Here is a 16,175-nt window from a genome sequence, read left to right on the forward strand (position 1 = left end):
ATCCGATCCAAAAAATCAAGCTATCATAAGCGCACAGGGGGGTATTTCATAAGAGCACCCGACCACAAATCAGCGACCTGCCTTGTGTTTTGGATAGTTATTCAATAGATACGCATTTTTTGTAAAAAGAGCAACGTGAATAAATAGCGCTACATTTCGAGTTTTGACAACTGTAATATGGTTGCAGGATAATTAGTATTTTAGGAGTTATTACATTTTTTCTGCAGACACTCACCTCGTGCCCCGCTCTTCGTATCATACGCTCATCCGCTAAAAAGGGTTATTCTAAGATCACCCAGCATATCATAAGCCCACCCCTGATTGAAGGGCCTGAATTTTACATCAGTTTAACACACTGCCGCGGTTCTTTACGTCTGCAAAGGCTTAACAGTTTTTGAACCTTGCGTTTGGGACACTTTTCTTTGTTTTTAACCAAACCTTTGTGGGTTATCGTATGACTATGGTATCTGGTATCGAAATCGATGTGCATCACTGCATGCTTTTGGACCATATGCTTTCGTTCGACCTCAGTGTGTTTATTTGTAAACCTGAACCCATTAGTAGCTACGGGGCTTGAATAAACAAGCAAGAAAACTATACGTGGGTAAATATATCAATAGAAAACTGTTTACCACAGTAAGCCTCCCGTAAACCATCACAGATACTGTTAGGCTTTTACACACAGTACAAACACCCTTTCATTAATTTAAACACTCACCGCTTGAGAACATCCTAGGTGCCCTCCGTAAAGAGCGAGCAATTTTCAAAGAATTTATTTTTGCGTGGTTTATCTTACCCCTGAGCCATCGTGAACCCGTGTGATCCAGTTTCCCTTTTTCACAATGTTGTCGTCAGTTTGTAATTCGCTGAGAGCTTATCTGCAATAGCACGTTATTATGTACCTCTGACTATGCACGAAACAAACGGCTGTGGTTCACAAGAACTCTCGCGATGGCTTTTGACTGTTCAGAGGAACTGGCGATAGGCATAAACCGTCGTCTGCTACGAGAACCACGACCTTGCGTGACCCTGCTTCCGGGCTTTTCTTTTTTTAAACTTTCAAAACTTCGAATTGTACTGATCTTGTCTTGATGAAAAAAAGAATTCTTTTATGATGTAAGAATGTTTGTGTAACAAGCTGTCAATTTATTATTTAGATTTTAAAAGTTAGGTCTAGCGCCAAAACGCACCACGGTCTGAGGAGACAATCGCCAAAATTAATTCTTTGAAAAATGCTCGCTCTTTACGTGTTTTTAAGGATGTTCCCGTTCGGTGAGCGTTCAAATGGAAGGGTATTTGTTCTGTGTGTAAAAGCCTGACAGTATCTGTGATGGTTTACGGGAGGCTTACTGTGCCTTTAAGGAAAGAATAAGTTCAATAACATTACTTTGTGGGCGGTATCAATCAAAACACCCATGTCATTCCGGATCATTGACGGACCCGGATATAAACCAATCCTCCATGTTACGACCCCTCCATATAACGACCGAATTTCGGTTACATTTTCAAAGTCGTTAGACAGAGGTACCACTGTAACGCACATTCAGTTAGAGCAGCGGTTCGTCCCGGTGACCGCTCTTTTCATTGTTATAGCGCTTCGCGGGAAACCCTAGAAGAAGTTCTGGCTGGTCCGTTTTGCGGCTTCTGTACTGTAACATAAATAGCAGAAGCGGTAACGTGCTCGTACGAATAAACACCACCACCACCACCACCCCCCCCCCCCAATTTCCCACCCCCACCGCACACGGAAAAAAATCAGTCTCACACACTTAACTTTTTCCCCAACGTCTCATACATGATAGTGATACATTTTTCCTTACGTGCTCTAAATAATTATTATGTAATAAGGAAGCGGTTGGAACACACTCTACCACTGCTCCAATTAATTGTGATGATTTAGTGCGCCCACAGTGTGTGAGGCTTTTGATAGCAGGTTTATATAAACGTGAGACATGCATGAGACCTGTGTGAAATATATGACTGTAGGTCAGTATGGTTGGAGTTTATGAGTGGTAGACTATGTTTTTTTAAGTGCTTTGCGTGTTTTTAAGGTTGTTGGTGGTTTTGAGCTGAAAAAGAAACAAGTCGCGTGAGGCGAAAATACAATATTTAGTCAAGTAGCTGTCGAACTCACAGAATGAAACTGAACGCAATGCCATTTTTCAGCTCGTAGCATCGTCAGTCCACCGCTCATGGCAAAGGCAGTGAAATTGACATGAAGAGCGGGGTAGTAGTTGCGCTAAGAAGGATAGCACGCTTTTCTGTACCTCTCTTTGTTTTAACTTTCTGAGCGTGTTTTTAATCCAAACATATCATATCTATATGTTTTTGGAATCAGGAACCGCCAAGGAATAAGATGAAAGTGTTTTTAAATTGATTTCGACAATTTAATTTTGATAATAATTTTTATATATTTAATTTTCAGAGCTTGTTTTTAATCCGAATATAACATATTTATATGTTTTTGGAATCAGCAAATGATGGAGAATAAGATAAACGTACATTTGGATCGTTTTATAAATTTTTATTTTTTTTTACAATTTTCAGATTTTTAATGACCAAAGTCATTAATTAATTTTTAAGCCACCAAGCTGAAATGCAATACCGAAGTCCGGGCTTTGTCGAAGATTACTTGACCAAACTTTCAACCAATTTGGTTGAAAAATGAGGGCGTGACAGTGCCGCCTCAACTTTCACGAAAAGCCGGATATGACGTCATCAAAGACATTTATCAAAAAAATGAAAAATCACACAGTTTCAACACTGTGTCTATCCATGTTTTTGTTGTCAAGGTAAGTTCGTTGTTTTCGTGTTCTTTGTTTGTTTTCTGGTTGAAGTGATAATATTTTAGAAAAAAAGGCCCCTTAGAAAGCTGCCCAAGTTATACCACAAGATTCTGCGTTACAAATAATGCTACTAGGAAAAAGGAAGTGTTTAAAAAGCCTAATTTAAAGTCGCAAAATAGGACAAGAAAGACCTCTGTTTGTGATGGTTGGGTTCGATGAGTCACTTCCCTTGTGTATGTACGTGATGCTTGTTACTAGGCGGTCGCGTCAAAGAATGCGCTAGTCGTCTTGCCGCCAGGCGGCGCTTCTCGTCTGATTTGTGTTGCCAACATCGGAGAGAAGCAGCGCCCTGAAGCCCATTAGCTCACTTTAATTACATTTATTACCATACTTGTCCTTGGTTTTTGAGCAGTTCTTGCTGTGTTGGCCTAGATTAATGTACAGCGGATTCCCCAGATTCTTAAGATTTCGTCAAGTTTGCCAGAACCCCCAACCCCCCCCCCCCCCCCCCCCCAAGTCCCCTCCCCCCACCCCCTCCCCTCCCCTCCCCCAGATCAATAGTATCCCCTCAACTCTGAGTTTGGAAGGGATTGGGAATTTAGCGTAGAGCTTAGCGTGTGAGGTATGCCCCAGAGCTTAGCGTGTGAGGTATGCCCCAGAGCTTAGCGTGTGAGGTATGCCCCAGAGCTTAGCGTGTGAGGTATGCCCCAGAGCTTAGCGTGTGAGGTATGCCCCAGAGCTTAGCGTGTGAGGTATGCCCCAGAGCTTAGCGTGTGAGGTATGCCCCTTTCAGCAGGGATGACATTGAATGGCACTGAAGGAATGTAGGTAAAATGATGTAAGTGACTAAAAAAAACGACACTGTGTATACGTTACTTGCACTCTTAACGGGGAAATGTCAACAGATATAGGCTGACATACAGTCGACGGACAGACAGTGACATTGCTATGACAAGAAATTATACGCTTCCGGCAACCGCGTACGGCTGTTTTCATTAAAGATACATAGCTTCCCGTGTAAACCCTCCTAGAAATCTCCATTCATCCGTACAGATTTTATTTAGGGAAGCCTTCCACCTGGCCGAGCACATATCACCAATCTACAATCTCGGGACTTTGTCGTGACTGTTATAATGTTGCTTTCTGCAGTATGGAGCAACCAAATGTGTTCACAATTGTTCACATTCTAATATAATTTCGAACAGTAGGATTACAAAAATGAAACTTTTGTTCATAAGAAGGAAGCCGGTTTGTTTTTCTATTGAGCATGGATTAACAAAATGTTCATCCGCTTGCAAGGAAGACACAAGCGAGGCCATGATTAATGACGAAATAAAAAAAAAATTAAAAATTATTTTGACGAAATGTTTTGTTTTGTCAATAATCAAACTTTCTAACAACATCTCTTTCTTGTTTTTTTATTATGAATCTTGGAACGTTAGCGGTCTATTTGTTTCTGGATTTGTGCTCACGTAGATCAATACTCTTATCCCATGTTAAAAAAAAAATTAAAAACTAGGCAGATTTGAGGTGGTATCAGAGACATAGATGTATGTATGTCTCTGGTGGTATGTAGGCTTATTAGAGCTTTTACTAGATAATAATGTAACTTTAGAGGCACCGCACATCCCGTGAAAACAGTTCTGTTCAACATCTCAGATCTGCCCAGGCGTTTACATGGAATAAGCACATCCCTACTTACAGGAAAACTCCACTTTTAATATAATTATGTCAGTCGTTAGCAGGCGGGAGCTATCATAGGTTTCTTACACACTAAGCGAACTATACATTTTTAGCTTCAAGCAGGAGCACGACTGAAAAGGAAGGGAGAAATGCTATGAATGCATCTGCATGGGATCTAGGAAGACACTCAAATAGGTTTGTTGTGAAGGAGGGGGGATGATGCAGGTATTGATATTGACAGATTTTTTCCAAAGAGAGTTTAGCGTGGGTATTGTGTGTGTGCGTTTGTTTCTTTCTTTCTCTCTTTCTTTCTCTCTCAGTCTTTCTTTCTCTCTCTTTCTTTTTCTCTCTTTCATTCTCTCTTTTATTCTTTCTTTTTTTCTTCCTATCTTCATTGCTTCCTGTTCTTCGTTTTCTTTCTTTTTTCCTTTCCCTTTTTATAATTTTTTATTTCCTTGTGTTTTGTTCGTTCGTTTTTACATTTAGTCAAGTTTTGACTAAATATTTTAACATAGAGGGGGAATCGAGACGAGGGTCGTGGTGTATGTGTGTCTGTCTGTGTGTGTGTGTGTGTGTGTGTGTGTGTGTGTGAGTGTGTGTGTGTGTGTGTGTGTGTGTCTATCTGTCAGTCTGTCTGTCTGTCTGTCTGTGCGTGTGTATGTGTAGAGCGATTCAGACTAAACTACTGGACCGATCTTTATGAAATGTGACATGAGAGTTCCTGGGTATGATATCCCCGGACGTTTTTTCATTTTTTCAACAAATACCTTTGATGACGTCATATCCGGCTTTTTGTAAAAGTTGAGGCGGCACTGTCACACCCTCATTTTTCAATCAAATTGATTGAAATTTTGGCAAAGCAATCTTCGACAAAGGTCGGACTTTGGTATTGCATTTTAGCTTGGTGGCTTAAAAACTAATAAATGAGTTTGGTCATTAAAAATCGGAAACTTGTAATTAAAATAATTTTTTTATTAAACGATCCAAAGACAATTTCATCTTATTCTTCGTCATTTTCTGATTCCAAAAACATATACATATGTTATATTTGGATTACAAACAAGCTCTGAAAATTAAAAATATAAAAATTATGATTAAAATTAATTTTCCGAAATCGATTTAAAAACAATTTCATCTTATTCTTTGTCGGTCCCTGATTCCAAAAACATATAGATATGATATGTTTGGATTAAAAACAAACTCAGTAAGCTAAAAAGAATAGACATACAGAAAAGCGTGTTATCCTGCTCAGCGCGACCACTAATAATAATAATATGGGAGATTTATAGAGCGCTTTACGTTCTCTAAGCGCTTTACAATGAAAAAAATATGAAAAAACAAACAAACATACATATACATACAAAGCGAACCAAAAAGCATGTGCGGCAGCATTCAGCACACAAGTGAACAACGAAACACTACATCAATACAAGCTGCAAGCATACTAACACAGGCAAAACATTCAAACATTCAAACACCTACCCACTACTGCACTATTCTGCATGGCTTGTCGATTTCACTGCCTTTGCCACGAGCGGTGGACTGACGAAACTACGAGTATGTGGTCTTGGTGAAAAAAAGCAGTGCGTTCAGTTTCATTCTGTGAGTTCGACAGCTTGACTAAATGTTATTTCGCCTTACGCGACTTGTTTCTTTTTTACTTTTTTTTTTCTTCTTCTTTCTTTCTTTCTTTTTTTTTTCTTTTTTTCTTTTTTAGGAAATCTTCATCACTTCTTTTTTTCTTTTTCTTTTTCTTTCTTTCTTCCTGTCCCTCTTTATTACTTTCTTTTTTGGTGTTAGTTCGTTCGTACGTGGTTTTTTTGGGTTTTTTTGTGTTCATTTAGTTTATTTAGTTTTTATTTTATTTTATTCGAACGTTTACTTTTTGACACGAGGAGGCATTCACAAGTACGTCACCTTATGGCCTTTATAGTGAATAAACATATGAATAATATTGAGACAAATAAAAGGAAAAGGCTTGGCTTAGTCGCCGTTGAATTCCACCTCTGGTATGAATAATGATAGTCAGAGTCGAAAAAAACTATAAAACAAAATGACTGGGTCTTTAAAAGCAAAACATAAAGATTCAAGCTAAGTGTGGGAAATAAAAGCACTTCGGATGTTTTTCTCTTCGTTTTAGACAAGCAAACCGATTACCTAAGCAGGGCTCCCCACGGACGCACGTCCTAGAGGGTCCCGGGACCCCCGCTTTTAATGTTAAGAGGGTCCATGGACCCCATCAGCGGAGTTTTAGAGGGTCCCAAGAGTCCCGCATCTCCAAACCCCCTATGTACATATATAACACATTCTGATCGCGAATAATGTGATATGACGTGGGTTTTTTATCACCAGAATATTCAACTATTAGACCTTATTAAATGCAACACACCCGCACACTGTCTTTCAACTCAACTTCTGGTCTTTCTTTTGTCCTTTAAGCGGACGACTACAGTCTGAAAAGAGTTACTACAGGACGCCCGACAAGGAACATTTAATGCGTCCCGGGACCCCCTCTTAATAGGTTTAGTGCGTCCCGTAACCCCCTCCATGAATTACTAGTACGTGACTTCGACTTCTAGTGCGTATAGGACGCAGCGACGCGCACTTTGGGGAGCCCTGCTCTTGAAAGTGCAGATTATACCTGCCCGGTTTTTGCGGCACAGAGGACGCACTGCATTATTATTATTGATGCTGCGATAGGGATTATGACGAGTACTTGGCCTGTTTTCCTGTTCTGGAACGACAGCGTTTTGGCGGAGACTCTGTGATGGTCTGGGGAGGGATCAGCACACGTCTAAGGACACCTCTGTACCATGTAGTGGGCAACTTGACCGGTGTCCGCTACCAGAATGAGATCCTGCAACCCCTGGTCGTTCCAGCCCTCCAAGCGATCGGCCCTCGTGCGATTCTTCAGGATGACAACGCACCTCCCCATCGCTCTGCAGCTGTAAACACCTTCATCCAGCAGGCCAGGGTCAACAGGATGATGTGGCCAGCCAACAGCCCGGACCTGAACCCCATAGAGCACATGTGGGACGAGCTTTGTCGTCGGGTACAGCAACATCACCCCCCTCCTGCCAATCTGGGTCAACTGCTGCAATGGCTCCAGCAGGAGTGGAATGGAGTTCCCAGAGCATTCATATGCAACCTGATCCACTCCATGCGCCAACGATGTGTTGAATGGCTGGCACACAACGGAGGGCACACGCGTTATTGACACTGATTCACATTGTTGTGAATTCCATTTTCGAGGGTTGTCACGTTTGACACACTCTAGCTAAATTGTCGCTGCCGCGTTCGATCTTTGCTTTGTTTGTCATTACTCCTTGGTTGTTCAATTATATAATTTTTTAAAAAATGAAAGAATTCGGTCTTGTCTGTTTTGTGTGGCGTGCTTGTAAAAAAGTGATCCTTAACTTTTTTTTTGAAGAGTGTATATGGTCGTTTTAGGTGTGTTTACTTTTTCTTGTGTAGACGGACGTAGCACCGAAGAAAAATAAGTTAAACCGTACCTCACATCAGAATAATTATACAGGGTGACCCAAAAACAATGTAACCCTCGAAAATGCTCATATCTTCTACATCTGTTGACTGAATCACTTTATGTTTGGATGACATAAACTTCAGCCTATGCATGACCCTTCCACTGGCGATTTGGCACTTTAAATGTTCTGACTTTTGTGCAAATTAAAAGAAAGTTGCCAAATTCGGCGATCGACTCAACAGAACGAGATTTGACATTGAGAGGTAACAATTCTTACCTGATTTAAACTCTCCAGACTTTTACCTTTTGGATTATCAGAATGTCGGAGGTTACACAAACACCACCTTCACCCTCTAGGTCATCGGTGACCTGAAGAAAGAAGTCACAGCTGGGTACAGGGCAATCCCTAGACAGGAAAGCTTTCGTGCCAATGACAAGTTCGGAGGTGTAATTTGGAACACATTTTGGAGAAAAGGTAAATGTCGGACCATTTTACCTACAAACTCGAAACTTTGTAGAATGGTCGTGGACGAACTGAAGTTCATGCGCAATAACTACGAACATATTTTCTTAACTCAAATGACTGGAAAAAGTAACCCCTTCGTTGTAAAGTTACACTTGGACAATGACAAAAACGCATTTATCCATGGGAAATGCCTTGATCCTGCCTTTAATTGCTGTATTTAAGTCACTGATTGTCTAATGTTGATCGAGGTATACTATGCCATTTGAATTACTCCAAATGTAACAATCTGGAGGGTTTAAATCGGGTTGGTTTGGCTACCGCTCAATTTCAAACCGCGTACTGTTGAGTCGATCCCCAAATTTGGCAACTTTTATTGAAATTACACAAAAGTCAGACCCTTTGAAATTATAACTTTGTGAAAAGGTCATGCATTGGCTGAAGTTCATGTTCCAAAAATATGAAGTGATTCGGTTTACAGATGTAGAAGTTATAAGCATTTTTGAGGGTTGCATTGTTTTTGGGTCACCCTGTAGTATTTTCTTGACAGCACTATATTTTGTGATTGTTGGCTGTGGTTTCGGTTTAGATTGAGCAACGGCATGAACATTTAAGTCACACGAACACGCCTCCCCTACACACACGAACACAAACACATACACAGACAGACAGACAGACACACACACACACACACACACACACACACACACACACACACACACACACACACGCACACACACACACAATAACATTAAAGGGCAGAAAATTTGACACGCTGCGCGCAAACTACCAAATAGTTCAACAGAAACAGTGGATACAGGAAAAAGCATAACCGTCTTATATGAATGTCAACTAATAATTATAGACACTGAAGAATCTCAAAGGACAGGCAAAAAAGACAGGTTGTACACTAACAGAAAGACACTAAAGTGGTGCTACCTCATTTATATTTAACCTGAGTCATTCAGTGTACAGAACACACATGCGCACACACGTACTCACACACACCACACACACACACACACACACACACACACACACAAGCGCGCCCGCGCACGAATGTACGCAAGCACGCACATACTTACATACACGCACACATAAACACACACATACACAAACGCGCACGCTTTCGCACACTCTCTCTCTCTCTCTCTCTCTCTCTCTCTCTCTCTCTCTCTCTCTCTCTCTCTCTCTCTCTCTCTCTCTCTCTCTCTCTCTTTACATAATAAATCATTTGCGAAGGTTTACCGCCGAGTTGACATCAATTATATAGCGCAGAAGGATTTCACCCAACCTGTTCACGCGTGGCGACGCGCTGCCTAAAAGCTTTTGGGGACATGCATGATGTAAGAAGATCAAAGGTCAAGGTGATTAGCCTTAGAGAGGGGAATATGCCCCAGGCTAATCACCCTGTCTCTTGTTCTTCGGTGTATGCGAACGCAAGGATTTTCCGTTGCGTCATAGTATTTTACTTGTTAACACAACTGCTTCTGGTTTCTGCGTCATATGATTTTGTCTTTTATTCTAGTAACCATTAAGGGATCTGAGCTAAGACGTCTTTTGCCGTGCGGAAAACGTTTGCTAAACAACAACAAAATGAGGATACTGCCAATCGAACATTTGACTCAATATCCTCGGCTGTTGGAAGTTACGATGTCAGCGGTGATGTGGACACAAAATGAGTCATAGATCTTTTAAATGAGGTAATAGCAACAAACAACTTCATCTCATGGGATCTGTTTGCACTTCCTGCTTGCTTTTACTTAAATATGTACATTTGTCATGAATTGTATCTTATTTTCTTTGCAAGCTCCAAGGCTCACTTGAGCATCACAGCCATTGACTGCGTTGGGTGAACACATTTCAAATTATCAATCAATCAATCAATGAGGCTTATATCGCGCATATTCCGTGGGTACAGTTCTAGGCGCTCTGCAGTGATGCCGTGTGAGATGAAATTTTATACGGCCAGTAGATTGCAGCCATGTCGGCGCATATTTACTTTTCACGGCCTTATTCCAAGTCACACGGGTATGGTAGACAATTATTAACTGTGCCTAAGCAATTTTGCCAGGAAAGACCCTTTTGTCAATCGTGGGATCTTTAACGTGCACACCCAATGTAGTATACACGGGGGGTGGTTCGGACACCGAAGAGAGTCTGCACACAAAGTTGACTCTGTGAAATAAATTTCCGCCGAACCTGGGATCGAACTCGCGCTGACAGCAGCCAACTGAATACAAATCCAGCGCGCTACGAACTAAGCTATATCCCCGCCCTAAGCATTTCTTTTTTTTTAGTAAAGTCATTTGCTTTAAAAGCTATTGTTACTCAATGTGAGTAGAATAATCTGCATGATTGGCTGTGGTTGGAGAGCTAAACTTACACACAGCACGCTAGAAGTTCGGCCTTCCTCCTTGGGGGATTTTTCCATCGACAAATCCACCTCGGAAGACATCAATCACTGCCACCACTGTCTCTTGCATAATTATTTTGTCCTGTTCTTCTGCGTGTGTCATAATACTGGCATACATGTATTTACATCTGATGAGTCTGATCTAAAAAAAAAAAAACATATTCTCGGACACCGATTACTCACTTGCCGTCAATCAGCTCAAGAAATGCTTTGGCAATTGTTCAAGCATTCGCACGGGAATGTGCAATATCAACAACTCAAGCTGCGCACAGTTGTTTTGATAGACAGACTGCATTTTTGGGATAGGTTGGCAAAACCTCAGTAAAATTTTCTGCATAATATTCACCAACACAAGCTTCAGATGTGATACTCTTTTTTTTTTTCTTTTTTTCTTTTCTTTTTTTTTTCTTTTTTTTTGGGGGGATACTTGATGTGATACAACTGTTTCCGTACAAACGTGAGCTGTCGGCGTTTTTGAGTGCAGACATAAGACATAAGACATAAGATAAGACATAAAATCATTTATTGTCCATACAATGGATGGAAAAGTGTGGTTCATTAACGTTGTTAACGACAGTGGTCGCTTAACGTTATTTCTTGAGTGAACTGACGCGGTTCAACTTTTACTAGGAACACACAAATAGGTGATCTTTTTAAAAGACCCAAAGACCTGCTGAGCAAATATTCTCGAACGGAATCCGTTCTTGGCATGTTCTGCCTTCTGACATCAGAACTCTCGTTGCCACCATGTTCCGAACCATCTTTCTAGCTACTAGGTTGTTGTGGCACTGACGTCAGCCTCGCAACCATCGTGAGACAGACATTCATTGCTTGTTCTGGGTGTCTAAAGCAACACATGCTTGCGTAAACGATTTGCCCAAATCAAGACAAGCACACAGCCACTAGCTGTCTCAGATGTCTTCAGAAGGACACTAACATACAAGCTAAGGACCTGTCCTCAGACGGATGCACCAACGTCAACTGTTGACCGCCTTTTCGCACTGTTCGCCGGTAAACTGCCCCAGACTGGATGCACCAACGTCAACTGTTGACCGCCTTTTCGCACTGTTCGCCAGTAAACTGCCGCGGACAAGCACAGCGATATACAAAGCTGTAACCAGACACAGCCAGTGCCACCGTGACAGAACTCGGAGACACGCTGCTGCTCACGTGTCGAACTCTGACGCAGCTGCCTCCGTTCTGGCAAGTCTTGGGGCACGAGTTCTCGCAGAACGTCCCAAAAAATGGAGGCTTACACCGACAGCGGAAACCGCCGAAATGCCCCGTGACGCAGCGACCGCCGTGACGACAGACGAAGTTCTGCATGCACTGGTTGGACCCTTGCTCGACGTTTCTCGCTACGTGCTCCCGAGGGTTGTCCACCAGAGGTATCATCGCTCCTACCAGACCGCTGTCCTGGCCCGAAGAGGCTAAATTCGTGAGAGACCCTAAATCGGGCTTGAGGTCTGCGGCAGGGACAGAGTTCACTACAGCGTCGCTTAAATTGGGCTTCAGCTCCGTCGGTACTAAAGAGTCACCCGCTGCTCGAGGCTTAGGGCCTGTTGAAGGGAGCAGTACGGCTTGCAGAGAATGGCCCAGACCTTGAACGCTGGCTTTGAGCTCCACAGCAGAGGGAACCGAACCTTGAGCCTCCCCAGTTCCTTGCCCAGCTGTGTTGGCGCGAAGCGGGGCGGCGTGGAGGATGGGAGGCCCCGTGCTCATGAAGCGAGCCAGGCTGAGCAAAGTGACCACGTCGTAGCCAGGCTGAGAACAGTCCACTCCCACAAACCCCAGCTGGCACAGACACACCTGTGAGTCACGGACTGACACGCACTGGCCGTGGCCGCAATTGCGTGTGCAAGGGATGGAGCACTGCTCGCCTCCCCACCCGGGGTGACAGTGGCAGACGACGGTCGGCTTGTTGCCATGGGTGACCGGGTAGCTACAGGTGCCGTGGCTGCAGACGGAAGAGCAGGCCATGGAGAGGATGGAGGCCACGGCGCCGCGCGAGCTGGCCACGTGCAACAACAACAGCAGCGGCCACAGTGACAGCGGGTGGTGGAGTTTCTGCGCGTGCTGCACACGTCTCAGCGCTGTCGTCCTGCTGTTGCTGAGGTGGGTGGTGTTGAAAACTGCCGTGCTGACGTTTTGGGTATCGAAACCGTCCGCTGACGAGTCGCTGTTGTTGGATGTGTTGTAACCACCCTTGTTGACATCCTCGATATGCAGGCTGCTCGCTGTTGTCGCGGCAGCAGTGGTGGCGCTGGTGGTGATGTCGCATGGTTTAGCGTACATGATGCGACTCGTTGTCGCTGTTGTGTTGGCCATGGTGATGCAAGGTTTGTCCTTCATGTAGCCTTCTCTGCGCACAGAAAGACAGATTTTGAGAGATTTGTAAAATCACTGGAGACAAACAGCGTTTCTGTCTTTCATCTTGCCCCAACGACACAAACACACTCTTAATCTGTTATGCGCGACTATAACTATCGCTCATTGGCAAACATTGCCCCAGTTCAACATGTGACTGAAGCACACAAAAATTGATTTCGGCGACATGCGCTGTAGCTTTGTTATTTCCATTTGTTACTGGGTTATTCGTCTCATCGATAACGAAATATGAAGAACAGTTACAACCTCTTTTGTCTCAGAGAGACCGACAAGATACACTTTCGGCACGTTCCTTTTTTATAAACCGCAAATACAGAAAAACTACATGGAGTATGCACATGACATTCAGTCTTACATACGTCAAAACACAAACATTTAAAATAAGAAGAAAGGACGGAAAAATAACCCAACAAAGAAAATAAAAACAGGAAGAAAGAAACAATTTTTTTTTAATTTTTTTTGTTTTTTACTTTTTACTTCACTCCAAATGTTCTTGGTATTGTCAGTGCTAATCCGTTTTTGAATTTTTACTTTAATATTCGAGGCTTATTTTTCTACGGGTCACTTATCGGGGTATCCGCATGTCAGTGCCTTTCACCTGACATTTGTTACAGAAATCCTCAATGTTGAAAAACTGTTGGTAGGAGAAACAAAAGCGTACAAGTTACTGACTGTCAAAGGCAAGAGAATGTAGTAATACTCCTACTTCATTACTTTATGCTTTTATGCTGAGCCTTTCAGTTGAGCTATGCTATGCTATGCTATGCTATGCTATGCTAACTTTATATTTCTGTCCCCAGAACTAGCCAGTTCAGAGACATCCTGCTTGCTGCCGCGCGGGCAGAGATTCCCTCTTTATCTTCACCGCGCTGGCAGCAAAACCCCTCACGCGGAGGTGTTTTAAGACAGGCCAGACACAGGTTGTCCCGGAGGTGTGTAGCGTCTATTTGGGACATGACGTGGTTATATATGCTAGGATTTCAGTTGAGAAATGTGGCTTTGCTTTTGAAGTGAAATAAAGACAAAGCCTTTGCATTTCTTTTTTTCTGAAAGAAAACAACACTACCTGTCTCAAATCTGCCTACAAGCTACAAAGTTCGGTTTGGGGTTTAAAATTATGCAGACCTGGGAACCCATACGATTTCGCCGTATTTTTACGCATGATTGTCCAAAATACGATCAGTACGGTCAGTGAGAAAAAAATACGACAAGAAATAATTCCCAGACTACTTTTCTTCACAAGCGCATCCTGAAGCCGATCCAATATTTTGACACATGATTACAGTTTTTGTCAGTAAACATTGTAAAAAGCATTTGCTTTAAACGTATTGTTAAACTTAATTAACGGTGCGACGGATGCGTGCTAAGTTTGTTTGACAATACTCTAAGTGCTAAACAGGGGTTCCCAGGTCTTGTTATACACCATACAGCCGAAATCATTTCAAATCAGATTTTGAAAGTTCAATTATTGAAATGTGAAATGCTGCGTTTGATTCATCTTTGCAAACTGTACTTTCTCTATTAAATATGTCTTTGAAATCTAAAACATATAGACTGCTTATGTTCCAAAATTCAGAATGTAAAAAAAAGAAGAAGAAAAAAGATTAGTTGTTGGAACGTTTACTTTTTGACAAAACAAAACATTCGAACACAAAAATCGTGTGTGTTATTTTCTCTAAAAACTTGACAGATCCACTGACTAACCTTTCTTATATTTATTTTTTGTTTACTCTGTCTCTGTTTTCGACTCGTACTATGACTATGTTATTCGTCCTTGACGGCCATGACAGTTGCACGCATTAATTTTGCTAGATCACATATTAGAGTTCCTAAATGTCCACGGGTTTTGTTAGCTAGCGTTATGAATAAATGCAAAATTCGAGAAGAAAAAAGTCGAGGAACAAAATCGGCGCAGAAGAGCTTGAAAAACGAAACCGTTTCCTTACAATCATTGATTTGTTTATTTAGTATAGTTACGGAGCATTTTGTTAGTTTATTATTAGGCAAAAAAAAAAAATTGTCTGTTTAGGGTAACCCGACCGACCCTATCGATTTGGCGCCGACCCAAAAACTTTTTTTTGATTTCAAAATAAAAAAATAAAAAAAGAGGTAAAAATGCTAAAAAGAGACATTTGGCGTTTCTTTCTCTCCCTTTCTCTCTGTTTTATTTATACGTTAGTTTTGAAACATGTATTCATCAAATATAAGAAGTGAATGTTCAGCCAACATTTACACACACACACAAAAAAAAAAAAAAAAAAAAAACTTTACCTACCTACCGACCCTACTTTTTTTGGTCATGTTACCCTAAACAGACAATTTTTTTTTTGGCCTTACAGATGTGTCTACATTATACAGCCCCGCGAATGTTCCTTGCAATTGTTGAGGTTAAATTCGCTTGAAAACTTCTTCAAAATGGTTTCTCCGGTACTACAGTACGCAAGCTAGGAAAATGTAAGCTAAATGAAAGTCATACGCCATTTTCCCAAAAGAGAAATACGAAAAATATTATGTTCTTATCAAATGGGGCCCTGGTGTACCTAAATCAGCTGTCGAGACACAATAAATTTACTCTACCCTTAATCTGAAAGTAACGTTGCCCTCTAGATGACGCTGTAGCCAAAAATACTTGAAGAGTAGGACAGTCGAACCTGTCTATGGCGACCACTAAAGGGACCGACCAAAAGCGGTCGCTATAGACAGGTGGTCGCTATTGTCAGGTGAATTATACAGAAAAAAAATCTTTTGGGATCTTTCCGATTGGTGTGTGTGTGGGCAGGTGGGCAGTTTCGAGAGGTGGTCACAAAGGCAGGTTAGACTGAAGTAGACACTATTCTAAGATAATGTCAATTTACAGTACATACAGCAGACACAATAAACATCCCGCTTTAAGACAAACAAAGTGAGAAAGTGCTCGTGTGTTAAAAACAAATGTCACCATAAATCAGTTTTATA

General features: G+C 41.9%; 1 protein-coding gene across 1 annotated transcript; it reads right to left on the reverse strand.

Moving 5' to 3' along the window:
- Positions 1–10,701: 10,701 nt before the first annotated feature.
- On the reverse strand, positions 10,702–13,165 carry LOC138966965 (neurogenic locus notch homolog protein 3-like). The gene has a single exon (XM_070339377.1). It carries the CDS (start codon positions 13,158–13,160, stop codon positions 11,874–11,876), a length of 1,287 nt encoding a protein of 428 aa, XP_070195478.1. The 5' UTR covers positions 13,161–13,165; the 3' UTR covers positions 10,702–11,873.
- Between the last annotated feature and the right edge of the window lie 3,010 nt (positions 13,166–16,175).

Source organism: Littorina saxatilis, linkage group LG5 (genome assembly GCF_037325665.1).
Source record: "Littorina saxatilis isolate snail1 linkage group LG5, US_GU_Lsax_2.0, whole genome shotgun sequence".
Taxonomy (NCBI): Eukaryota; Metazoa; Mollusca; class Gastropoda; order Littorinimorpha; family Littorinidae; genus Littorina; species Littorina saxatilis.

What these genes read in the sequence shown, in the direction of transcription:
- LOC138966965 (XM_070339377.1), bottom strand. Translation starts at nt 13,160, where the DNA reads ATGGCCAACACAACAGCGACAACGAGTCGCATCATGTACGCTAAACCA.